The 27,205-nt window shown below is 36.3% G+C and overlaps 2 protein-coding genes across 6 annotated transcripts; both read right to left on the bottom strand.

The window, feature by feature from the left end:
- Nucleotides 1–212: 212 nt before the first annotated feature.
- On the bottom strand, nucleotides 213–26,976 carry TRAPPC13 (trafficking protein particle complex subunit 13). Of its 4 annotated transcripts, none has more exons than XM_030003234.1 (13): nucleotides 26,749–26,976; nucleotides 20,069–20,137; nucleotides 19,043–19,142; nucleotides 18,343–18,427; nucleotides 17,553–17,680; nucleotides 17,342–17,414; nucleotides 14,209–14,253; nucleotides 10,683–10,700; nucleotides 8,353–8,486; nucleotides 6,991–7,189; nucleotides 3,759–3,859; nucleotides 2,711–2,858; nucleotides 213–2,613 (listed from the first exon to the last, which is right to left on the bottom strand). In XM_030003234.1, exons 1-13 carry the CDS (start codon nucleotides 26,792–26,794, stop codon nucleotides 2,509–2,511), a joined length of 1,251 nt encoding a protein of 416 aa, XP_029859094.1. In that variant the 5' UTR covers nucleotides 26,795–26,976; the 3' UTR covers nucleotides 213–2,508. The 4 variants fall into 4 exon arrangements, with proteins under 4 accessions (XP_029859094.1, XP_029859093.1, XP_029859096.1 ...); XM_030003233.1 differs by having other exon boundaries at nucleotides 2,711–2,861; XM_030003236.2 differs by lacking the exon at nucleotides 10,683–10,700.
- Nucleotides 21,144–26,968, bottom strand: SHLD3 (shieldin complex subunit 3). Of its 2 annotated transcripts, none has more exons than XM_030003238.2 (2): nucleotides 26,749–26,968; nucleotides 21,144–24,539 (listed from the first exon to the last, which is right to left on the bottom strand). In XM_030003238.2, exon 2 carries the CDS (start codon nucleotides 24,402–24,404, stop codon nucleotides 23,655–23,657), a length of 750 nt encoding a protein of 249 aa, XP_029859098.1. In that variant the 5' UTR covers nucleotides 24,405–24,539; nucleotides 26,749–26,968; the 3' UTR covers nucleotides 21,144–23,654. The 2 variants fall into 2 exon arrangements, with proteins under 2 accessions (XP_029859098.1, XP_040976965.1); XM_041121031.1 differs by lacking the exon at nucleotides 26,749–26,968 and adding an exon at nucleotides 26,475–26,739.
- Nucleotides 26,977–27,205: the final 229 nt, after the last annotated feature.

The raw sequence follows: 27,205 nt of genomic DNA on the forward strand, positions 1-27,205 counted from the left end.
AATCATCATGCAGTTAGCTTCCTTTCTACTTTAAGACAGAAGGAGTGTCAAGAACCTTTTGAGAGTTCCTTAAGAGCTACAAGATATGATCATAGTCAAAGACTAGCTGTAGAAGTTGTACTGCCAAGTACAAGCCTTATAGCTTACTGGATTTAAAGGAGAACTATCCCCAAGGTTAAATGGAATGAAGCATTGGTTAGTTATCTGAAAACTACTCTTGAAATCATCTTTATAGAGTGATAACTTTCATTTCACATACTACAATATTGTCATGTTTAGGTTTTACTCCAGTACAGGTAATATGTAACCAGGGTATTTATTAAAACATTGATGGCAGTAGCTAACCCTTTAGGAATGTGCTACAACTGGCACAATACTTAACTTGTAAACATTCTTTGTTTCTTGTACATTAACAGAAAGGGCATTATAGCCTAAATAAAAACAGTGAAACCAATAACAGGAGCTGTCATTACATGCTTTTCCATGGGAACCAGGAACAGAGGGATCATTTATACTAAAGTCTGTTTTGCCTTGAATAGGCTAGATTGTTTTGCAGTCATGCAATATGTCTTAATCACAGGATGAGGAAGGAATCTTTTCCTGTGTAATAACTGCACTTCATTTTGCACTAAAATTTTTCATCCTGCTAGATCAAGTGGTAAACCACAATCCCCATAAATACTGCTTAAATTTAAGGTCAATTGCAGTTTATCATTCAACAGAGCAAGTATGCACTTAACACCTAATTGGGTTTGTATCATTACTATTCCATCAGCATGTAAGTGTGGTAATCGTTAGAGAAAAAAGTGTTTTGCACTCAAATTGTAAACTCCTGTAACCTGCTTGCATGGAATTATATTCTTCTAACTATGCCTGATCATAAAGACACCTAATGAAATATTCAGCTTAGAAATTGTTTCAGTTGCACTTTTGGTTATGTAACAAGTACAAAGTAAAATCACTCATGCATACTGAGAAAGAACTAAGTTTGCAGCTCTGGATTGACATGCTGTTTCAGGGCTACAGAAATCATACTGGCAAAATGCAACTTGTCTACCCTTTCTGTATCTCTCCTACCTCTTATTACCTTATGGTTACATCTCTTTCAACTTGTGTCCATTTAACTTGGAAATAGATTATAAATAAAGTTATTTACATTTTTTGTCTGGATAGTTGTGGTTTTACTGGTTTAGTTTGTTGGTATATCTAGAGTAACAGGTAAATTGCCTTCTTTAAAATACCTGTTTATGGTGGTTGCTCGGCATTTTATTAGATGTGCAGGATATAGTTTTATTTTTTCTGTGTATGGACTCATTCCCTCAATTTATCCAATATTTTAAAATTGAATTCTACACTTAAAGATTTTATACACAGGAAAGCCTTAAGTAAAATACTGTCAAAACTAACTAAGGTTGCTAAGTGCCAATATGGTAGCTAAGAAATATGACAAGCCACTGAGTAGAATCTTTAACCCTAGTTTAACTAGTGTTAAACTAGGAAAGCCAGTCACTATTTTCTGTATTAAATGGCTACCTTTGGGTGACCTTAGATATTTCAGTCAAAAATATTTCCATCTTTTGTCAAAACAAAGCTAGAGAAAAGTACATTTCAGTGCTTAACCAAGTCCTGAATTTCTTCCTGCATATGCTTTGGAGGACATGATATAGAGCAGCCAGGCAGGGGTTTTCTCCTCATTTCCCTAAAAATCTACTTAAATGCGTCTGGGATAGGAAAACAGTTTGCACCACCTCAGTTTAACAATAAAAAAAAAATGCCCGAGTTTTGCTATTTTAGTTTTCAGTTCCCTACTAATTGGGAAGTAACATGCCTGTTCAGAGCATGGCCTGTATTGCAGGGATGCACAACTCTGCACAAGAGTGCAGCTAATAGGGACAGCTTTGCTGTACTACTCCTTTCCAAGGAGTGAGCACATTTTTTGGCTGATACTCCACTTTCTAGCTGCTAGCACCTCAACAGTGCCAGGTGCACTGTCTCACCTCATGCCTTTACAAGGCTCTAGTTCTTATGGCTATGCAAGTACCATGCAAATACACTGCAATGCCAGGTACACCAATGTATTTCTTTTAGGGGGTTGGATTCCAGGAACTTGTCTGTAAAACAACAGTTCCTTCAAACTGAAGCAGTTTTGTCAGAACCACAATTTTTAAAATGTTTAAATATTAAAAAATAATTAAAATAAAAATAAGTACAAAGTGCTACTTTTTCCATAACAATCTCATCCCCCTGCCCTAAAGTGATGTTAATGCAATATGATTTGCTAGAGCTACATTTCTTTCAAAGGCTTTATTTTCAGTAGACAAAATGTATATGCATGTTTTCAGAAGATTTTAAACATTCAGAAAATGCTCAGAGGAATTAAATAAGCATAGTTACATTTATAGATATATAGGGATTTGGTTTTGTTTGTACACATTTTAACACGATTCAGGTGCAAAAACATCAAGAAGTTGATCAAAAAAAGCCCAGCAGAAACACAGAATTTTTTCTTCAGCTTTGTTTGAATTCTGAAGAAACTACACAGACTTGCGCAATATCATCGTACTCATATGTTCTCTTCAAAAATGTGTCCGTAAGTCTTAAGCCAGAGACACTCTAGAAAGGGAAAATATTTATAAAAGTTGTTATTAGAAAGAATTAATAAGCTTGTAAAACAGCTATTTTATAACAAAAGTATACTATAAAGACTTACTTGCAGTCCCTGCACTGAAGACAACAACGTAAGTGCAAGATGGAGGGATGAACTTGGGTGCAGCTTTCCAAGTTGTCTTCCTGAAACTCCACACCAGTGGATGGAATTAGTATTGCACATTTCTAAAACAAGATCCATAGTCCTTTCACTGCTAGAAGAAATTGAAAAACAAGAATAAACCTGTGGGCTTTTTTTAAGCATTCAAGGACTGCAGACATGTAAAAGCTTGATTACTTTATTATTCAGGTTACTGTTAATCAAGCATTTATAAATAATTACAAGGCAGCAAGCAAAATTTACTGTGATGTGTAGTAATTCAGTTGCATATAGCTTTGTCCAACAGGAGCATCCTGTCATGGGTTTAGCAATACTGGATAACATAATACTGCTCAGATTTTGGATGGAGTACAAGATTTTCATGAGAAGCATGTCCAGACCAGATGCTTTAGTCCCTGGCTTCACCTTCTAAATAGAATTTCTTTATTTAAATGTCACCCTTGCAACCCTTTTATAAAGGGCTACTGTAGACCCTAGTGTAAACACAAATCAAGTCAAAACATGGATAAAGATGTACAGAAGACTACAGTGACAATGTTTAGCAGGCATTCTAGCAGTGGTGCAGAACTAGTGGTATAATCAACTGGATACAAATGGCATCATTTATTCTGATAAAATTAATTGTAGTTAAAATCCTATATACACACTCATTTTGTTATTAGACTAAGTAATTAGTGATATAAGGATGGGGTGCAATCTTAAGTGATATTGCAGCCAGTTCCATAGAATTCCACTACAGATTTTTGACAACCTCCTAGTTCAAATAGTATTAACAGATCATGATAGAAGTTGTTTTTTTTTTTTTTAATTTCTTCAGGTTTTTAAAAATTATTGTAATGTAAAAAATGCATTTCAGGTAGGTTCATGTTGCTACAACTCATAATGAAGACCAGGTTTGAATTGTTTCAGGAGAAAGTATTGAAAAATGAAACAAAGACACCCACAACTTACCCACTCAGGAAAAAGCACAAGAATCACATGACATCATTACCTGCAATTTGTTATTTTACATGTAATGTCAAATGGTTCTTCCAAATTTACGGTGTCTGGTATTGTCTCCAAAGAAAGCCTTACATCGCCATAACCAGGCGCCTGAGAAGGTACAAGAATGCATATTCTTAGATGCTGGATAGTAAAGTTGAAGTTTCTACTACTCAAGTTTTACTTACTGCAGCAAGGTTGGAATAAGGGGAATTTGAAGAAAGATTGATGCTTCATGCTTTTGATTTGTACCCAAATCACAGCCGTGCTCCATCCACTACCGATGACCACCTTTCTTGATAGGTTTAACAATTCATTAGACAAGGATGATCTTTATTACTAAGTTTTTCAGGTAGTTCATATCCTTAAAGTTTGAATATGCATGTACAGTTCCCAAGAAGATCAGCTTTATTCTAAGACCTCTCTGTTAGGCAGATGACAGATATACTATGGACAATGTAAGTATAGTTTTCCTGCATAAACCCACCACTATTCCACATACTAAGAAATAAGAGATTGATCATTCTCCTTGCCATTTCAGTCCTCCAAGCCTCTGCCAAAATAATTAATTGCCACCAGTCAGAAAGGCACATGATACAAACACTTGTCAACTATCCAATTCTGTCAAGAGACAAATACATTTCATATGATCTACTAACAAACCTATGACAGATATCCTAGTTACTGCCAATCAGGGCTGATTCAGGGTGGCAACCTGCAGATAAAAAGCTTTAGATTTTCAATCCCCACAAATGATAGAACGTAAGGAAAAAAAGGGAAAAATTTGTCCTGCCTAATAAGGCTTAGTTGTCACACATGTTCCAATTCTGCTGATAAAAGGATGCTGTAGTAAAAGTTACATTTACAGCTTGATTAAAAGGTATTCCTGATGAGGTCCAGAAAGCCAGTGACTGACAGGTTGGGAACAGGCTTTAGTCATATACAGTTCATTACAGACTAAAGACAAATAACATTTTAGAAAGCATATTAAATTGGACATTAGAATAAGCAAAGGGGTCTCAACCCGATAGACACTTCAGACCGGTGGAGCAACAAAAGTTTGGAACCTTTCAAGAAAGAGAAGTAATTATCCAGCACTGGAAAAAGTACAGTACTTAGCTGTACTAGGTGACAGAAAGGGATCTGCTGGAAAAATTATACCCAGTTTCCTCAACAACAGGTAGTTTGCCATAATAGTAGACTCTTCCTTTAAGAGAGGTATCTTAAGGAAAAAAAAAAAAAAAAAAAGCAGTATTTTATAGAATAAACCTAGCAGCAATTGACTAAATCAAGACAGGATCAGAGGAGATGAGAAGGCCTAAACCAGTACATACCTGTTGGCCTTAACAATGAGATACCTGCAAGAACTGATGGCTACAGGTAAAGGCCTTACAGTAACACCAGAAGGAAAGAAAATAGTTTTCATCCAAAAAATATAATTGCTCAGAGTATGTAATCAACTAGACAACTCCTTGCTTATGCTACTCAAGAATAATGGTCTTTAACTTTGGACTGGCTGTAGTCTAGTCCCGGATTGAATGCCCATCAGCAGGTGGAGCACCCCTGGCATACTGTGGACATGCATCTGTCTGGTTTAATGTCACGCCAAAAGAATGTAGTTGTGAATTCCGAGACCACTTCACAAAAAAAACCCAAATTACAGTACATGGTGGTGATCCAGGATACTTGTTTCAAAAGTGCATTCCTGATCTGAACCAGAACAGTGACAGAGGGGCACAGTACAGGTAAAATTCTGGGCCTGTGGGAGAAACAACAGTTATAGGGCTAGTAATTGGATTAAGAGGAAAGTTATAGAAGGTGAAAGGAGCCTAGACATGAAATAATCTGATAGCACTTAAAAGAGGAGGAGAAGACAAGAGGGAGCTGCACTGCAACTCAAAGCAGGCAGCAGGGTAGCGGGGAGGGAACACAAACCAAAAGCTGTTTGCTGCTTTTCCAAAGACAGATGTTGCTCAAAGTACACAGAACAGCTCAGGTTTCTCTGTTAATCACTAGCACAAAAGAATGATGGATGACTAAAACTAATCCTAGTGTGTGGAGGTGTGTTAATCACCACTGTGTTTCAAGTGCAATTCTCAAAGGTTCAACAATGAGGGATGCAGAGTGAGAGAATACTGATTTAGGGAAGGGAAAAAAAACCCTGTCTTTAAAGAGAAATGATAGGAAAGGTCAGCTGAAAATGAGACAGTTTATTAGTTAAAAAACAAGCAACAAGTTTCCAAGTAGCAGGAGTAAGTTTAGAAAAAAGGGCATTTTCTAATTTGATGGGACTACAGAGATACTTAACAACTCAATTAAAAACAAGTTTTAGTGATTTAGCTGTGAATTTCCAGGATCCAAGTTTGCTTGCCTAGTTTCAAGTCAATGTGATTTCCCTACAGAATTGCTTGATTTACTAAAAGATGGGGGTAGGGGGAGAAACAGAGGTGGAAACCCAATTACAAGCTTTGCAAACTCAGATTAAGAGTCAATTGTCAAAGCTTTTTTACTTTTCTCCTGTATTACACCAGCCTCAATTCAAAAGATGCAAGTCAGGTTTAGGCATTAGCATAGACAGGCTGTGCAGCTGACTTAAGCAAGCTAATAATTACAACTTAAAGTTCATAAACAATTTCTAAATCAACCAGAATAGAACAGGTTCAATCAAAACTGTGGACATGAAAGATAAAATAGTATTATCCTATACATAAAAATTGTTACTTGAAGCTAAAAAGTCTGTATGAATTAGGGAGCAGACTTCTGTGTCAACACCTGGCATACTTAAAGGAGTTTTTTGTCAGTGCTTTTCAGTTCATTGCCAAATGGCATCCAAGAAGTTAATTTTATTCTAACCAATGTATTTTGCTACATAGGTTGCTTGACTCTGGCAATTCAAGTGCACAATCCATTAAGTTATGTTGTTCAGTGCTGTGAAAAAAGAAAGAGGCATGTTATTTGCCAGAAAACAAATCCTCAAAAACACAAAAAGTGTTGCCATTCACATGACCAAAAGGAACAATAATGCTTTTGTTCAGCTAGAGTCCCTCAGAATAGTGTTTTTCCACACTTCACTGACCAAATGTATTAAATAACTTTCTCAAATATGTATACAAACACGTGAATTCAGAATGAGGTCCAGAAAGTAAGCAGCTTGAACTTTTCCTTCAAGTCATTATTAAATTGTTCAACGAGTTGCCTTAAAAATGGATGCTAAGTTAAATTGATGCTTAAGTTAAACTTACCATTCTTTGGAGCTGGCTAGTTTGCAGCCTTCCTCGTTCACCCAGATTAGTTTTCCATACAATGTCTAGTTTACCAATCACTGTTACACCTTTTATTATTCCAGCTTTCTCTGCAAATTCTTGCTTTGGTTTTAGGCAGTATAAGTACTGACGTGTATCCATAGGTTGTAAATAAGTCCTTGAGCCAAAAGTAGACTCACTGAAAGAAAAAAAACATTTGGCCTTAATTTAAACATTTTTAAGACGACTTAAGAACCCAACCTTTTTTGCCATTCCTCACCGGTCTTACCACGTGTATGTATTTTATTCATGGCAAAACACAGAGTATTTTTTTGTTTTCACAGCAGAAAAGAGTTCTAGAATTTATGTAGCATCAAGGACCAAGGGGAAAAAAAAAAATCCTGATTCATCTGAGCAAGAGAGAACCGAGGTGGAAATCCCCTTTGCTACATTATAATTTATTATCTGGCATCTTAGCATTTAAACAACAATGCTGGTAATTTTACTTCTGCTACTTGGTTCCCCCCCAGTAAATCTCAGTGTCATGAGCCTAAGATTCCTGTTCGCGACAAGAACCATTACAGCGGATGCAAACACTTTGTCAGAACAATGCTCCACTACACTGCAGGTAAAACCTTCGACAGGCAAGGAGAATACAGAATTTTCACTTTAGCCCCCACTGCAGAAGCACCCAAACATCAGCTCCAAAAACCCAAGCAACTGCAAAGCACGAACAGCCAAAGTTAACTTTTACCCAGATATCACAAGCTTTTGTATCCACAACAGTTTACTGAACACAGTAGACAATTCTTCTGGTATTTGGTGTTTTAATAATTGACACTAAATGACATTTCATTTATTTCAGCATGACAATTTTTACATTTTAAGATCTTATAAGGGCATTCCACTGATTCACCTTGACTGCTGCCTTGCTAGATGTTGATTAGAACAACTGAAAACAGTTACCAGTCTGCTAGGAAGAAGCAAGGACAAGTCAGATGGGTGCTGTAAAGCTATATATATACTCAGACCAAGTCAGAACCAGATGTGGGCTAAATTTTACATAGAAGATACTTAAGAAGTAGTATGTTCTCATGTTACCATGTCATCCATGTTACAAATTATTTGAGGATTAAACTGGGGATTTCTCTACTAGGTAGGATTACAAAGTTTTAAGAATAGTTTCTACAAAAAGAAAACTGTAACAGCTTTTCCAGCTGAATACATAACAGGAATTTGATATTTTTAATTGAGCAAAGAAGTACAATCCTGTTACAGGCAACTCACTAACTGTAATGCTTATACCTCATGAAGTCATAATACAAAGAGTTTCAAAGTCAAATATCCTGAATCTGAACATACCTTTTCCCTGCTGTGTCAACGGTGTTCAGTTCTGCAACATTGTACATCATAGATGGCTCTAAAGACACTTTCTCCATAAACATTGGAGAGGTGGTGATATTCTGAATCTGAGCTTCCAGAAACACTTCATCTGTCTGGAAAAAAGCAAAAGTGCAAGTTCATGAAAACATGATTAGTGTTATTAAAGAGTAGACAGTCCTATTGTTAAAAAAAAAAAAAAAGTCACATGTGTTTAGTTCATGCCTGCAAATCAAATTAATTAATGCAAGAAAAAACCTTAATCCCAGTAACAATAGGAGCAAAAGTGTTAGTCAACAGGTGTTTTGCCAAACAATGGATGTGGGATAATTTTGCTATGTTCTAGCTATTGCTTATTTGTAATGCACCACTTCCCAAGACTTTCATCAACTCAAGTTTTAAACCAAATTATTAAAAAAGAAAAAAAATCGAATAAATGGTAAGGAATTGCAGTGCACAATGACATGCCATGCCAGATTGCTAGTGCATCAAGCTGTATAAAAAAAATTAAATTAAAGTGTGTGTTTTTCTTTAACTGAAGTAAAATAGTTCAGGTACATGCTCTGAAATTTTATTATTATTCTGAAACATTGATGTACCAGCTAAAAGCCAAAACCAGCCTCCTCCCTTACTCAGCTTCATCATGCCAATAGTTACCAATATTATATGCATCCAACAGTTTAACTGGTCCTCTACCTTCAAAACATCCTATAAGACTTATCTGTTAAATGAAGCTAATGCCTGAAGATGTTATATAGAGACCAATTCTAGCACAGGAATGAAAGCTACAGAGTGTTAAGCTTTAGAAGCTGAAAAAACATGGAACTAGAGGTGGTTTTGCCTCACTTCTATGGAACTGCAGACCAGTGAAGTCACTTTGCAGCTCTAAAAGCTCAGGATAGAATAATTATGCAAGGCTCAGTCTATTAGAGATATGAGCCCCTGGAGAACTGAAAAACAAAACCAAAGAAGTGCCAATCAAAAAAAGGGGGGGGGGGGGGGGTATCAAATCTGCATTTACAAGAGAGTTACTGATTCAGGCAGTTGGACCTGATCATTGTAGGTCCCTTCCAACTGAAACATTCTATTCTATAAATTCAGTATGAAGCAGTTTAGGTATTTAGCTATGATAAATTTTAAAAAGTATTTTTATGGGGAAGGTGGAAGGAAGATTACAGTTTCTTTTTAATCAGTATAAATAAGTTACTTCATTATACAAATGGAGTCCTGCTTGTAAATTACAAAATAAAAGTGGGACAAAATAATCAGAATATTTTTAGTCTCAAAAGGCATTGCATTAGAAGGAGGAATACAGAATGGTACTGGAACTATTTGTTGTGCCTTATAAACATGTTAAACACAAACCAGATAATAGCATATATAGAGTAATGAAAACCATGCAAGCTCCATGGGTTATGGACAGACCTCACACTTGCAGGAGCAGCTGGAAATAACCCCAACTAAAACATGGCTCTCAGTAATCATTACTACTACCACTACCTGTCACTTAAATTGATACTGTTTATATCCCATAAATCCATTGCTCAAAGTGTCCATTTACCCAAGTTTTAGTTGTTTTCAATGCAGCAACCATAGGCAGAAATTTAGAAAAAAGCTAATTTGAAAGGAAAAGGAAAAAACAAGCGGCATAATGAAAAAGCAAATTAGTTTTGTGTTATTCTTAAGTTGGTTTAATATCACGTGGTTTAAAAAAAAAAAACAAAACCCTTAAGTACTTCAGAAGAATGCAGTTTATTTTAACACAAGGCACACCTTAAAGTGAAATCAGACTGCAGAAGTATCATACTAACTCATCAACTGTTACATGCAGTTTAAAGTTGGAAAGTGCAGTTCCAGCTAGCAAAAGGAAGGAAGAACATCCAACTGCTGCTCTCTCCTCAAACCCACTGTCTCCACCAACCAGACATGAAAAGTTCTGTCACAGCTTACACAAGCAGTGCTGTAGTAAGACCTACATTTCTATGGGTCATAAGCAGGAAAATTTTAGAAGGGATTAACTCCCATTTTCAAATAATTTGTCTCATCAAATTTTGGTAAGGTATTTTATAGGAGGACCCTCACAAGCAAGAGTCTGTAATAATCAACTTTTAGTTTCAACAATGGGTATTAAAGAAAGAGCTAACCATTTAAATGATTAGCTGCACATTTAAAGATGAGAAAACATCAGTTCATGATATGCAGAACAAACATTGCTTTTCCATTATGTTTTTAAAAGAATGTCAACAACAAGCACAGAGACAGATAGGCAATTAAAAAGCATATATATTTATAAAAAAATAAATAAAAATTACCACAGAACTGAGGTCACTCTAATGGGAAAATAAAAAAAGAACACATTAGAGAAATTAGGGTTAAATGTTAAAGAAAAAGGAGGCTAACTTTCAAACAAAATGCATTTCTGCATTTTTTTTGCACCATCTAAACAAGATAGCATTAGTAAGACAGAAACGTAAATAAAAATGGATGCAAACAAAGATGACAACTACATTTCTAATAAGTTATAGCTAGTATGGTTACATGGTTTACTAGCTTTGCTTCAGAACCAATCCAAAGGAGAGCCTAAGGCACACAAGTCACAGGTAAGATATGATAAACAAACTGACCCAAAAAAGAGAGTGAGTTTTTGAGCAGGTTTAAAGTTTGTCCTGAATTTAAATCCATGCAATGGGTTGTATATGAAATGGAAAAACAGTCCTTGTCATTTTACATTTGAAGTACCCACATCTCAAAATAAAGATAATCTGGTAATGTGTTCTAGCAAAGCTACAATACTGCAGCTTATAACAAAATTTGGCACAACATGATCAGGAAAACCTCTTTTTTGAATCTCCATCATTCCAAAAATCCAACTTTAATTGCAAACTTCGTTTTCTTAAGTGTCTGCTTATTCGTCTCCCTAGGCATGTTTGCAGGAACAGAACCTTTTCCAGAGCCTTTTCCAAGGCGCACCAAAGTCAGTGAGAGACTTTCTATAGACTGGGGCAGGTAATTCACTCTCAGGATTGCAGCAGGTTAGGGCGACAGGGCATGCGTTCTATGCACGAATTTCAGTGATCAACTTGATTTGGATGCTACTGCAATACGAGCAACAAGCAAGAAAATTAAGGTTCAGCATCATTCCTTGTCTTGGAAAAAAATGAAATTATGGATTAAAATCTCTAGTAGAAAATCATTTTAGTGACAGACTTCATGAATAGATAGCATCACATCTGTAATACTAATGGTAACAGTTCAACCGGTTAGTCAACCTCTGAAGACCTTTAGTTAACTAATAACTGACATACACTTTTTTTTTCTCCTCTGCTCTCAAGGATAACTGTCCTTCTTAATATTCTGTATGAAGGTCTTGGTGGTTTGACAGCAATGTAGTATCACATACATCTAACCAAAGGCTTATTTCTAGGGGTTTTTTTTTTGATTTTGACTTCTGTGGTCACAACACATAGCAGCACTTTATATACTTTCAGAAATGAAATATGAATGATACTATATCAGTCTGCTAGGCAAATGAAAATTGGTCAGTTAATATCATCCAAAATATTTTGGAAAAAAAAAAAAAAAAATTTTTCCCAATCAATTGTATGGATACTATGGTCGTAGGAGTTGCATAAATTCCTGAACAGGAATAACAAAAGGCATCAAAGCAGCCTTTTAAAACCTTTACAGGGGTGGGGTGGGGAATGAAAACAAAAAAACCACAGGTATCAGCTCAGACACCAGAGCTTTTCATAGATCTTTGTCATGAGGAACTGGTGGCTAATTGAGAATGGAGTTTATTAAGTCCTGTATCAAGGCCAGTCAGTAAAACATTTTGTAAGAGAAGAACGTCAAACCTATGTTTGCCCAAACCAAAAGTTTGCCCAGAATTTATCTTAAAGAGGATTTTATTCCCATAATCATTATGAAGTGTTTCAGCACAACACAAAATTTACAAGTGAAGTATAGAGAGACAGCAACATTTAATTTATCTGTCTCTCTTTCCCCTACCACATATTTTCTATCTGAAACAATAACATAATCCATGCACAAAACAGAGGTTTAATTTGTTCCCAGAGGAATTACCTGTTTTTTTCGGATTATTTTTGTTCTTAAATCACAGCAGGAGACATTTCCAGACATTCCCATTTACAGATAACACCAATTCTAAAAAGCACTTGACCAGTGCTATGTGCTTACGTTCTGATCCTACTCAGGTATCTTACACCTGGTCAACCTAAGAATTGAAGCCTGTGGCCTAGATACATGTACCAATATATTTTTAGGAAAATGTTTTTCTCTTTTCCTCTGTACTATGATACTTAAATCACTTACGACCTATGCCTTGATTTATCCACCCTCTAAATAAATTACATGCTATATATTAAATGTTTCACAATTTACATGCTATTCATTCACAGCAGAGAGAAAATCTTTATGGAAAATTTCTTGCACAACTCTGAACAAAACAGATCTTTGCATCTGGAATCCTCATTTGTAGAGCAGAAATTCTTATCTGTTATTTCTCCCTTCTCTTTTCTCTATTGATACTGTCAGGAAGGGAAAGAAATATACCTTCCACACCTCTATAGCCATGATCTTGCATGATGAACCCCAGGTGTGACTGATGGAGGTAAATAATTAGAACAATAGACTTGGAGACTCTCTGCTTTTCTACATGCAAATTCATAGCATGTATATCCACTTAGTTATGAACAGGAGAGCAAAATACTCTCTACTTAGCTTAAGACAAGTTATTTTTCTAATTGCCAAAATTCCCTATATTTTCTTCTCCTCTCACTGAGACTTTAGTCTTTTTCTCCCATCTACTATTCACTGCAACATAAACCACCTCCAACTTCACTCTATCTTTTAAACTGCTTCAAACTGTTTAAGAATACTAATGAAGGTTTTCAACCAAATGACTAGCAGTGTAATAGTTGACCATATTTCAGGGGTTATGGAAAAAGATTAATACTCATAATGGAAACTCTCAAAGTAGTTTGCAAGCATCAGCCTGAACTTCGTACAAACAATAGAGAATACAATGCTCACAAAATTAAGCTACTTGCTCACTATCACAAAGCAGGTGAGTGATAATGATGGAAACATCTCCTAACTTGCTATATAATGAGATATTGTGGGAGTTTATACCCTTCAACAGGCCTGTATAATACATATACCCACAGGGAATGTCTACAAATAAAAAGAATGCTGTATGTAATTTGTAAGAGTTTCCACTATCTGTGTCACCTTCAGCTAAAATTCTTCCCATAAATAGCTAAAGAGAGATGCCTAAGTATGTCCAAATAAATATACAAGGCATGTATACGATAATTTAGTTTTGAAGTACTGTGTATAACTGCCACAAACCTAAAAGTTAAATTATTCAACAGAAGGGTCATAAATTTAAATTTCCTCAATGTCAATATGACCACTCTGTTAAATAATTTAAATTTAAATTTCCCCAATCTGTTAAATTATTATCTGCTTTGTGAACAATTAATCTCCCTTACAGTAAGTACTCTATCAGCCTAAATATACAAGCAATAACTGAAAGTATTTGAGTTCATGGGAAAATGGAAAATATGCAAAGTTGTCAGTCAATTGCATTAAGGTCCTGACATGTCTGCCTTAGTTACCATCCCTTTCCCCACTTCATCAACAGTATATTTATTTTTAAAATAAATGATAAAACCCCACCACCTATTTTTTTCCCTTTAGAACCGATCATCTTTCTCAGAAAGATGTACTTAAGAAGCTCTTTGACTTTAATCTAACCACCTAACAAAGTAAAAAACCCAGCACACCAAAACAAACCCAAATACACACAGCTCTCACCTCAGCATTGTAGAATTTGGTTTTCACATCTAGTGGTTTAAGAACCTGAATGAAATGGAAAAAAGACAGATTGACAATTGGTTTCTCAGACAGCTTCAGCATAAACTGTTGATAAGTGCCAAGATACTCACTAAAGTGTTATTTTTCTTTTTGATCTTACATAGAACAGGTGCATAATGGAATATATGATACAATCAACTCAGCTAAAACCTCACAACTTAGAGTACATACTCTCGGCTTCTTATTTGCACACTTGACTGCTTTGCTACTAAGCAGTTTTCTCCAATTGAAAACAAATACTTCTCCACCCAAGCACTGGCCTCTTATGAAACCAGACAAATGCAGTGCACTAAGTAGATCTATGTCTGTAAAATAACATTACATCCATCTCGTATCCTGAAGTGGTCTGCACTTGCTTTCAAGAGTGAGCAAGAACCATGTAATATTTACAAGTCCTTCAGTGTTCTGCAGCAAACAAAAGTTGCTGAGGGCTTCTCTAAAAATAAATGAAATGGAGAACTATTCATGTGATTAGCTTAAGCACAAATCATTACTAGGCTTCACTTCCTTCTTGAAAATGCAACTGTTACAGGAAATAAAAAGCCAATACATCATTTTAATCACATGAGATTAAATCAGCAAGAGAAAACAATTCAATGATATAAAAGGTGATAATAAAGTTGTGGTTCTTAAGTGCTTCAATTTTGTGCGTAAAGCCACTTCAGTTAACACATTCCAATATGAAATGGATATACACTGACATAACTGAAAGAAATAATCTTCTATTATACTTGTATGAAAACAGATTTAAATTATCTTGAATACATTTATTTCCCTTTACACAGGGAAACTTTTCTTTTCTTTACATGTAAGTATACTGCATCCTAAGAGACCCCTAAAGTTCCAAGCTGTGAACAATTTTTTTAGCCCTGAAGAATTCAAGATCAAGTAGTCTCCACAGATTTTTGCATTATAACAGGCATAATGTTCAAATCTTTCAAATAACAACTCTCCCTCCAGTCAGAAAAAAAAAAAAAATAAAAATTTCATTTAGGTGTTTGTTGGTTGAGTGTTTTTTTTTTCCCACCAAATATTTTGTTTCAGTAAGCTTCTTAATTTCCCTAAATGCTGATGTTTTCTTTCTCCTTCCACTCATTCCAGTAAATTTCAAGTGGCATTCCAGTAAAAATCAGATAATTAGTGACATTCACAACCCCCCCAAACCAAACAACCACCAGACCCTAGAAAGAATCATTCCTTCTCCATATAAACATAAGGGTGTTAATTACTCAAGAGAAAACTTTGGAACAAAAAGGCGCTATTGATCAGTATTAAACTACCTGTAATGGTTGCAAACGAAGCTGTTTAAAACCAACTGTAACACCAGTTCAGCTTAAAAGATCCTAGAAAACATAACTGAAAAAGTTGAGGATCTGTCAAAGAAAATGTTTTGTTTTTTTTTTTTGTTGTTACAAAATAGCTGGTGGCACCTCAGTCACTAGCAGCCATTAATTCCCATTGTAAAGATATTGTTCAGTTTTCTGTAATCTTTTGGTTTGTTCTCAGATTTTCTAGCTGGTGTCTCCATGTTAAATTAAAAAAAAAACACCCAGCCAAAATTGCTCAGTGTTTTTCTCATAATGAATCACAGAATATTTATGGTGTTAAAGTGTATATATACTTTTTGAGAAGCTCTTGCACTTTCTTCTTTGAAGGAAGAGCTTCAAATTTGACAGATCTTGGCCTTAGCTATTTTGAAATTAAAGTTGCCTGTGCTGGATTCAGTTAAAAAAACATAGAAATTACAATATGCATGTAGACCCCTTAAAAATGTGCACAAATAAGTTTCCATATCAAATCTAAAGGAGACCAATCAACATCTTGAACAAGGCTCTGGCAAGAACAAGGGTAGGGAAGGGAGAGATCATGAGAACTGGAATTCTGCAGACACATATGTTAGCGATCAGTGAAAGCCTAGAGGGGACTGAGGGACAGCATACTGAACTCCTGGGGCATGAAGAATGGAAAAACTGAAAGGAAAACAGTTTCACAAGGAGAACAAGACAAAACACAGAAAGATGAAAATCAGCTTCAATAAATATGAAGAAACACTGCCGAGTTTCTGGTTCAGAGGAGCACGTAACATGAAAATTGATATGGAATGATTTTCCCTAGGATTGGTGGAAACACCTTTGACTAATGAATACCTGCCATTTCAAGGCCCACAACTACTAACAGCACTCAGGTGTTCTTTGTCTGTAGCGCATAGCAATTTAGCCATCTAAAGACTGAAATGCTCTTTTCTGAAGTATCTAGAGAGAGTACTAGAAAAGAGCAAAATGAAATCACCTGCAACTTGGAAAAGATACAGGTCTCAATTATTTAATGCTCCTGTATTGCCAGACACTCTGAAAGTATCTAAAAATGTATTCAGTAAAGCATGTCACCTAATCCTCCAGGCTATAGGAAAGAGCCCACAATTATCCAAGTCGCAGCATATTTCTCTAAAAAATAAACACCCATTAAATACACAGCTCAAATAGACTCTTTCCTGCCAGAATCAGTCTACAGATAATAGTAATTTCCTGCCTTCCTCAGTTATTCTCAAGTCTTGAAATTTGCGCAGCGGAACAAAACATTTCAACTCTATCAGTTACTTCTGTGGGTATTAGTCAGATACAACACATTAGACTGCTTTGCTTAGTTTCCTTTAAAAAACAAACCACTTAGATCCAATTTTAAAAAAGGTTACACACACTAAAAGAAAAATCAGAAATTTACAATCTAAACTCCAAGGTTAGATGTGCCAGAAAAATACTTGTTCTGTTTAAAAATAATCATAATCATAAAGCTGGCTGCTAAAAAAGGGGGTTTTTTTATAAAGTAGGTTTTTCTTTCTCAATAAATGAATAAAAATTACAAGATGTAATATTTATTATTTCTGAAATGTTTAACTGCATGGTAATTAGAAACCATCGGTTCATGTGAAGTTTCAAGCGACAGTTTTTATCAATTCACTTTCGAAAGTCAAACAGATTTTTAGTACGTAAAAGTGCTTTTGAAGTATCAAATGTTTTAAAATGGGTTTTCCAGATTCATCCACTTATTAAAAGTAGAATACTTCATGCAATACCTGAAATTTGAAGAACTTTCTGAAGTACATCTTCTCTCCTGTCTGCGTAGTGTAACTTACTGCACAAACTAAGCTGAAAGAAACAATTTTTTGAAAAATAACTTTGAAGTACTTTAGATTTTGTGCCTATATCAAAGCAGCAACAGAATAGCATGCATGTGCTGCAGTTTCATTTAAGCTCATTTTATCATAGAAAAATTTAAAACCTTACATGTGTGTTCCTATCTCCTTTACTTCATGATGGATCACATCATCAATGCAACAGTCAGGCTTAAGTTCTGCCACTGCCGCACTAGAAGCTGAAAGGTTCAAGCGCTGAGAACTTGTCTGAAGATCAGCCTGGGGGCAAAAACAAAGCATTGGTTAGAACTGCAGCTGCTTAAAGCAATCTAAAGAAAAATAACTTATGTTACAAAGTACTAGGTTTCACTAAGCATTTTGCACCCTACATGCTTTTATACATATAATATAACCAAGGTATGTTAAGATGATGAGATACTCAAAGCTGAAGACAAGTTCTAAAATATATATGGTCCAATCCTTTAACATGCAGCTTATAAAATATCTGTTTACTTTACACATTGAGTTCCACAATTACTTCCAGAATTTCTATTCTCAATGTATTATTTGTTCAGCAGAAGATGCAAAAAAACAATGCACTAGAGAAGAACTTATTTGAAATATAAGCAGAATACAAGTCAATGCATGCTCTACAGAGACTTGCTTTGATGACCTCACTGAAAGTGCAAGTAAGCAAATATAACTCAAATTTCTTAGCTGTGGAAGTTTCGCTACACCAGTTCTCCAGAAAAGCTTTATAACGTGTTTTTTTTTTAATACAATCTTAGTTTTTCATTTTAGTCTTTAAATATTTTTATCATAATTTCTATTTTTATGTCTTACTGTTTCTGATTTCCAAACATGCAAGGTATTGTCAGAAAACATACTCAAGATAATTTTTTTTTTTCATAAATCCAGTAAGTAGATTTATCTTCACATACCTTCACCAGTATGTCCTTGACAACTTGATTACTATCATTGTGTACACTAATGTAGCTGGAAAATGTCTCTCCCAGAAATATATTTCTGTGTTTAAAAAAAATAAAATATTTGGTAACAGTTACTTAAAAAAACCCGAACAGATCACTTCACTGAAAATCCTTTAAGTTCTAATTAAAATATATATATATATATAAAATATAATATATATACACAGACATGCACACACACACGCTTGCCAGATCAAATCCGAGAAGTACTTTGGCATGTTCACACCCATACTTCTAAATGTCATCCTTCTAAAACAAACAACTTCAAAAGAGAACAAATCAGAATTTTTTTCTAGATAAAAATCTGAGAAGAGTAAGAAGATAGCTTACAGTACCCACAAAAATCACTGTAGCAAACTCTATTAGTACAAGATGTGATTTATAGTAGTGCATTACATTAGAAATTCAGGGGCAAATTTCTTTTGACTTTCAATTCTTATTACATTTAAAGTCAGGCTACAGTCAAGGAACATCAGGCACCAGACAATTACATATTATGTCACATTATAAATCAAGCCACAGATTATTTTTAAGCTGATTGAATATCTCATCGCATAACAATGATATTCAAAAAGAAAGAAAAGTAATAAACACATTATTGCTAAATGAATCCTAAACCTTGCATGTTACAGTTAAAATAATTCATTCTTACCCAAAATTTTGAGGCAAAGTCAGCATTTCTCCTAGCATCAAAGTTTCTGCTCCCTTTACAGTAGAAGGATCATCTTTCATGAGTTGGTTAAATAAACTACCTGTAGAAATATCAAATTGCTAGTATCTAAATATTTGCTAAGTCTAAAGCTTAGTCTACATATAAGTTATGACAATCACTTATTCAGATGTACTTTATTTTAGCCATACTCATTTTACAACCAACTTGTTAGGGATGAAATATATATCTATAGGCCTGCCTATAAATTATAACTTTCTTCCATGCACTTGTGTCTAATAAACCATTCAGTACACAATCCCAAAGGCATTGCTCAAATTAACATTAAACTTTAAGAGAAATTCTGGCTGAGTAAAGCACATTACATAACAGAACTCATAAACCCCACTTATTTTCTTTCCTTGCTTGTTTTGTATTTGCACATGATCCTGTCTCCTTGAGTCTTTCCTTTGCCTCTTTCTTATAATTGACTTATAGACTGCAACTATTACTGGGGGACAACCCAAGCATTTCCAATTTATGACTGTATCCCAAGCATAACACAAATAAAAAGCAGTGATTCTTGCAAAATAATTTTCCCCAGAACATTCATGCGTTGGTTCTAATTACCAGGGCATTTTCTCCAGATAAAGATGACAGTAATACCAAACTTTTTACAATTACACATTTCTCTCTCACAACTGCCTTCCACCTTGTGTGTTAATTGCTCAGACACTGAGGTCACATGTTTCTCCCTCACAACTGCCTTCCACCTTGTGTGTTAATTGCTCAGACACTGAGGTCACATGTTTGCAATACCATCACCAAGCTTTCAAAGCTGTAGGTCAAGAGCTGTAGAGTGCACCTTTGTATTTTCCTATAGCCATTACCAAACATAAAATATATTGCTGCTTCAGATTACCATCTATGGGAGGTTGTAAGACTCCTATGACATCTAAGTCTCAGGTGCTCACATTGCTTAAACCTGTTAATACGCACATAATAATCAGTCAGTAGAAAACAACATACCTGGCAAATCTCTTTCTTCACAAGTCACCAGAACATTAGTGAACAAAGTAGGTTTGGTTAGCCTCATCACTGCAAAAATCAGAAAATAAACCATAGGTCAATGAAACAAGTATTTTTTTAATTTATTTTTTTAGAAGTATGATTTTGTCTTGCTTTCCTTTCACCAAAAAACCCACAACAACCAAATCTCAGCCTGAAAAAGGGTTACACCTTTTTGGATCACCTGGCCTTTTTGAATATAAAAAATTTCCTGCTACTCTGAGATACAAGAGCACTGGTGACACCATTGCTCCCTCTTGCTTTATTCCCTTAGTGCACTAACATCTACCTGCTTTCAGTCTTACATGCTAATGGTCTTATAGCTGTTACAGGGTTAAGTACTTTCTGGACTTCAGGAAAAGTGTACCAGTTTGATTTTTTTGTGGACTTTTCTAGGCTAAATGCCTGTTCTGTGATCCTGGTTGCTCTAGAACAGGACATGATGACTAGTACAGACCCTTTCAGTCCAACTCCACGCTATAAGGAATTGCATTTACACCCTAATCTCCCAAACATATGCAAGATAGAGTTACAAGTCTAAAAGCCTACATTATTTATACAAACGCTTTTTCTTTTAGTCACAAACTTTAAACTCAAACCAGCAGAACCATCATAAAAACCTCAGGAACGCATTTAGAAAAAAACTATTTTATTGATATTGACAAAATCAACGTCATTGAGATCTTGCTATTAAAGAAAGAAAGTGGTATTTTCAAAGGCTATTTTAACTCAGAATACTCAGAATTGCATGATTTTTATTTGTATTACAGATTTAAGGTGTTGCTTCTTAAAAGAATTGCTCCCTATTCATATAAGCCAATGGCCCTAATCTTGCATATAGCTTCTTATGAGAGCATTCACATGAAACAAAGTTGAGTGTTTGTAACCTTAGGTGTTGGACAGAATATGTAAAAATCACTGATTTGTTTTTCTTTGAAGCTTAGCAAACATAAAACCATCTAATTTCTGAAAACTGAAAAATAAAGGATTTGTCTTGACTGCAACAAGTTAATCAACATCCTTGCACTGACACACATACTGTGTTTTTATCTTTATTGTACTTTTACACATCTTACATGTCTGGTCAGCATTCACTATTTACAGTTGTGTAAAATACTCAAATATTTCATATACATTTGGGTGCAGTGGGCTGTATTGGTTCACAAGAACTTACACTACAATACAGCAGACCTATGCAAGTTAGTATCGACACAAACAAATCTCAGTTTTCACGTAAAAAAGGAAATACATTCTCTTTGTTATGGTGAAAAGTTGAAAAATATGAAGGCTTAGAACAACAAGGTAAATAAAAAGCCCTAAAATATGTGAAACAGGGTAAATGGAGAATCAGATTCAACACTGAAAATGAAGATAAATACTGAATTACACATGAACTAAGCATTTCTGGAACGTTTCAAAATGAAAGTCTGGATTTCAGCTTGTACATTGGTGCTACCCAAGATTGAATAATTCTGTAGAGAAATCAAATGTGGCATTCACTTTTTGCTACATGGCAGTTATCCAGCTGAGATGCTCACAGCTAGCAGCATATGTATCATTATCCACATACAAGCCAACCCAAAGAAGCAGAAAGCTGACAGCTACCACTGAAGAGCAACACCAACCTCTTCTTCTGTTTAGTAAGGTGTTTGTTTAGCACTTCTGTTGCTATATTAAATATAGTGGGACTGTATTATTGGTAGTTACCTAATTTTATTCAAATCTACAGTAAGCCCATATAAACTAGTACTTGCTGACTGTTTCTGAAGGAATAGTTACAGATCGAGTTTAGTCACGTTTAACACAATAAATAAATAAATAGATCATGGAACAAAGTCAGAAACAAATAAATTATGATATGTAGATTATTTATCAATATTAGAAAATACTGTTTCTTTGCAGGACGACCCCTCATCTCTTTTATTCTAAGATCCTAGACAAAAAATACATCATTAAATTAAACTCAAATCACGCTGCATTCTACTCTATTAGATCTTTAAAAATGCTGACACTCAAAGAAACTTTGTTACTATTATGTTAAGCTCAGAAAAATAATTTCCAGTGAAATAACTTGGCTTTATAAGCTTTAAAACTAATAATGATCCTCAGTTACTCTAGACAGCATTTTACATCAGTTTTTCTACGTGTTAATATTAAATGTCACAAACACCCCAAATGTCAATATAAGACCCCCTTAACATTGAGCCAAAGTTTAGAAATAAATGCCAATGATCCAAACTGAGCAATATCCTTAATTTTAAACTACAAAAAGATATGTAATGCCTATAATAAAATATAATTATTCCAATATAAGGATGTCAAAAGAAATATGTAAGTAAAAGTCCAAGGGGATTTTTAGTTTTTACACAGAGGGATCTCTATTACACTTATGTGCACTTTATTTGATCAGTGTTAATGATAATCTAACAACCTACAAATAACATTCACTTATTTTCCCCCTTTTCTAGACGCCACAGACCTTGACCTCCACCTACAGCAAAATTATCTGGAGTCAGCAGTGGTGCCTAGAAATACATTCCTTTGCAGTCATGTTGATCCCAGGTGAACCGCTCTACTGACCCTCCAAACATTGAATTGAGCAGGGACAATGACCTTGTCATGTCCTTGAAACATGACCTTGAAACACTGTATTCTTTCAGGTGACAAAAGGTCATGCTGAACTTAGCCTTTTATCACCATAAAATGCACTCAAGTCCTCAGAGACCTTTACTTTCCATAATGACAACAAATAGAGGTTTACAGATAGAAGTCCAATTTCTTAATTTCCTGACCTGTAGCTGGAAGTTAGTCCTTTCTTGTTCCCCAATATAATTAGAGACAGAAGACCAGAAACATCAGGAAAAAAAAGATCTTATTACCAAAGTCATAAACTAGCAAATGCTACGTTGTTCATTATTTTTCAGTGCAAAACTTCCACTGAAACTTTCATTAGTATTTCTGGGAAAATATGGATAACATTACTAAGACAGCATATACACGCAATAGAACGTAAGTTTGTATTTCATGCGAGGGCTATGCCTTCATTAAACCACCCCCGCCCCCACCCCCCCCCGCTACTTTCAGGAAATAATCAGATCTTGAAAGCCTCAGTGTCAAAAATAGTTACACATCCTTATAGCAATTATAACAACTCACTTAAAAATATTTTTCCTTCTCCTAAATTCAAAGACACACAGTAAGGATGTACGTTGCTTGACTGAAAGCATACATTTTATTGTCTGACACAGCTTGGCATAATAGTCTGGAATTTTTATTTTAATTTTTTTCCTTTAGACCACCGAGGTAGAGAAAAGCTACAAAATGCAGTACTAAGCCAAACAGAAACTTACTAATCTTAATAGAACCATTCATAAATCTCCTGGCAAAACAAAGTTAAATAAATATATTTATTATGGTTAAAAAACTGTAGCAAAGTAATATTAAGTAGTTTTCTGCTCATTAATTCATCAGTTGTTTATATATTCTAAGCTGCTTAAAAACTCTAGTACTTCAGACAGCAATTTTATATTGAAACTCTATCTCACAGTTATAAACTAAATATAATTCCAAATTTATGTACAAGCAAATTCATTTTATCAGTAAGGCTTAGCTTTTCCCTAAGAATATTTCTAACATATTCGCAGTATAATATATCACAGAAAATCCATATCTGTCCCACAGATCTTTGGATAGTAGCATTGCAAGATGGCAATTCATTCTGCTTGATGAGTCTATTCAGTTTTATCCAGATGTCCTCCAAATTCTGATTATTACAAATAGACTGTTCAATTGTCCATTTTGCTCTATAAAACGCATGCAGTTGTAGTCTTTCCAAATTATTTTGCAGTTCTTGAGATAAAGGAAGAATCTTTTCTTTAAGCTTAGGGCTAGGGAGAGAGACACTCCAAGACCTGTTCAATTTTTGCTTTCCATTATGTGGTAGGTCTCCTTGATTCTCCAAGTTAATTGGTGTTTGAACAGTTTGTGCTTGGATTAAAGTCTGCCCATGTTTCACATTAGACTGAAACTCAAGGAGATTTTTTGTGCAGTCATAATCAGGAGATCCTGTAACATATTCTGAAGGTGTAGAAAGCTGTTTCAATTCTTCTGCTTCCTCACAAGAAATAACAGGTGGCAGCTTTTTTGGTTTGAGGGGAAGTCTGTATAAATCATTTGGAAACCAGGGTGTAAATCGTGGTAGCTGACGAATGGGAAACTCCTTCACTGCTGCTTCTGCAAATTTCTGCAGTTTCATTAGATCTCTCTGATGTGGTCGATAATGCAAGACCACTTCCATGCTTGTACAGTAGGAATCCAGTTAGTCTTAAGAAAAGGAACAGTCTCTTGATTAGGATTCTCAAATCAAGACTGAAACACCTTATTTACATGAATTTCCTTGCCCCGTGCTGCAAAGATCAGTGGAAAACAGGACCTAAAGCAGAAGTATTATAAAAAAATAAGATACTACCATATTAAGAAAAACATTGCTAGGATATTTTACAGAAAAACAACATGTAGTAAAAAAAAAGCGAGATACATATCAGAACATTCTACTTTATCCAGGCTGAACATTAGCAACCGTATTTCATCATTACCAGCATAACCTCGGTACCCTAAATATTATCCATATGCACGCAGTTTACTCAACACTGCCCCTCCCAAGAGCATTCTTTTACTGTTACCACCTCATACTTGCCATCCGTCATTATTCTTGCTATACTGTTGTGATGCATATTAAAAGACAAAAATTACTACTGCCTATTTTCTCAAATTTACCAAACCTTTTTTTTTTTTTTTAAAGTGTTTTCCTCCTACTCTTCAACATTTTAAGGCAGGGCATATAAAGCAGCTAGAAAACATGTGTGTTACAAAAACCCTTCCTGAAATAGTACTGACCAATATAACAGTTTTTAAAGTCACAGGTCAAAAGGGAAGTGATATAGGCAAATTAAAGTTGTCTGCTTCCATTTCATATCAGAACTACACATTTAGTTTTAGTCTCAGAGCTTCTGAGCAACACATGCAGCCACCCTTTCAGTCCTTAGCTGAAGGACCTGCTAATTCCTTAATTTTTTAGGCTTTTAGAGTAACTAAAAGACTCATTAAGTCCTTAAAGACTTTATACTTTCATACATTTTCATATATTGCTGCCTTCTTTCATACAAAGATTATATTAAATGCGGAGGGGGGAGTATGTGTGTGGGAAAACTGCAAACACCACTATGAAACATAACATAACATATTATGTACTCTCTTCCTTTCCTGTTTTTTCCCCCCTAACAAGTTTGTAATCATTTCAGGCTCCCTGCCAGAGATGAGCAATATACAATGATATTAAAATCAATAAAATCTAGGATTGCTTAATCATTACACTGTCAAGATTTTGTTTAAAATAGTCACAATGCGAACAAACCCTGATACCTCTCTCACTTCTTTTGCAAAATCTACAGCCTGGACACTGCACCAAATTCGATACAAGCCCGAGGATTATACTGGTTTCTTACAAAAGAAAAATGATCCATCATAACACTTTTTGCTTTTAATTAATTACTATCAAAATGCATTTGTAATGTCAGCTGATGATGTTTCATGTTCTCAGGGTTTTTGGCTTTATTGTGTGTGTACGCATATATGAAAAGAGGCTCGTTGATCTTTGAATTACGGTTAACAGATTTTACAGTGACATGCAGACCCATTAAAAACTCTCTCTTGAGGAGTGCTGTAAAACTACTAAACAGGCAGAAGATAGGCTCTGAAATAACCTACACACCTGCACCACTTTACCCATCTGAGCAGCCTCACTGATTTAGAATTGCTTGCAGAATTGAGATTTTAACCAACTATTTATTACTCCTACTTAACTAGCAGCATTTATTGTATAAACAAGCAAAGTTAGAAAAAAAAGGAAAGTAAATATTGTGTCTGTTGACTGAAATAAGGTGAAAGTAGATTCAGGCTTTTCAGTGTTTCAATTGCTGACTTACTGGTACCCAACTGCCAGCAGAAACAATCAAATTCTTTACAGGGCTCTCTCGATTTCTGTATTAATTCTGCAAGGTATGCGAGAGACACACACGTTTTTATTTTCGCTATTGGCGATTCCTGAACCAAGGATGTAAGCCCAGTAGCTGCGCATCAAGCATGAGGTTAAAGGGGCAAAAGACCCAAACAGCAGCCAAGCAGGGAACCGGAAAGCAAATTTAAATGCAATATTCGCTGGTAACTGCTGAAAGCCTTCTGCAAAACGCAAACGCACCGAGCAGTCCCGTGGGTCGTGCCGGGCCCTCCGTCCCCATCCCGCCCCTGCCACCCTCTTCTGGCCCTCGGTCACCCCCCGCCGGGCGCCCCGCCGCCGACCGCTCCCTACTCGGCCGCCTTCTGAAACGGAGGGAAGTAACGGCCTCGCCTCCGGAACGGACACGCTGTTTCACGACCGCTTCGCAACCGGGAGCCAGCGCCGCTCCCCCCCACACCCCGACCACGACGCCCGGCCCGGCCGCAGCGCCCCGCGTCTCCCCCGGGCCCGGCCCGCCTCGCCCCTCAGGCCGGCCCCAGGGAGCAGGCCCGGCGGAGCGCGTTGCTGCCGCGGTACGAACGGCCCGGGAGGGCGGGCGGGCACCGGCGGGCCGCCCTGTCGGTACCTTTCAGAGCCAGCAAGTGCTCCTGCTTGGGCTGGTTAACGTCCATGGCGCCAGCCTTAACCCCTGCGGGAGGGCAGATGAGCCAAAACGCTGCCGGGGGCGGAAAAGGCTCGGTCGGGAGAGACGAGGTGAACCTGGGCGCAGAGCCCGGGCGCGGCAAACACCGCCGAACCCGGAAACGGCTTTCCCAGGATGCAACTCGTCACCGGCACGGCACGGCACCAGCACGGCGGGCGAAACTACAGCCCCCAGAGCTACTGCCGCCCGCTCCCCCGCTGGTTGACGGGGCAGACGAGTGTTCCGCGATCGTTCGGGGGGGGGGGGGATCACCGCCTCCTCCTTTGCACGCTGGGATATGTAGTCCGCCAGAAGCCACGGGGCGCCGCCGAGCCGCGCGGCACCATGGGAACCGTAGTTCTCTGGTGCGCGTCAAAGGAGGAGGGCGCAGACCGGCCCG

The sequence above is a fragment of the Aquila chrysaetos genome, chromosome Z (assembly GCF_900496995.4).
Source record: "Aquila chrysaetos chrysaetos chromosome Z, bAquChr1.4, whole genome shotgun sequence".
In the NCBI taxonomy this organism is placed as follows: Eukaryota; Metazoa; Chordata; class Aves; order Accipitriformes; family Accipitridae; genus Aquila; species Aquila chrysaetos.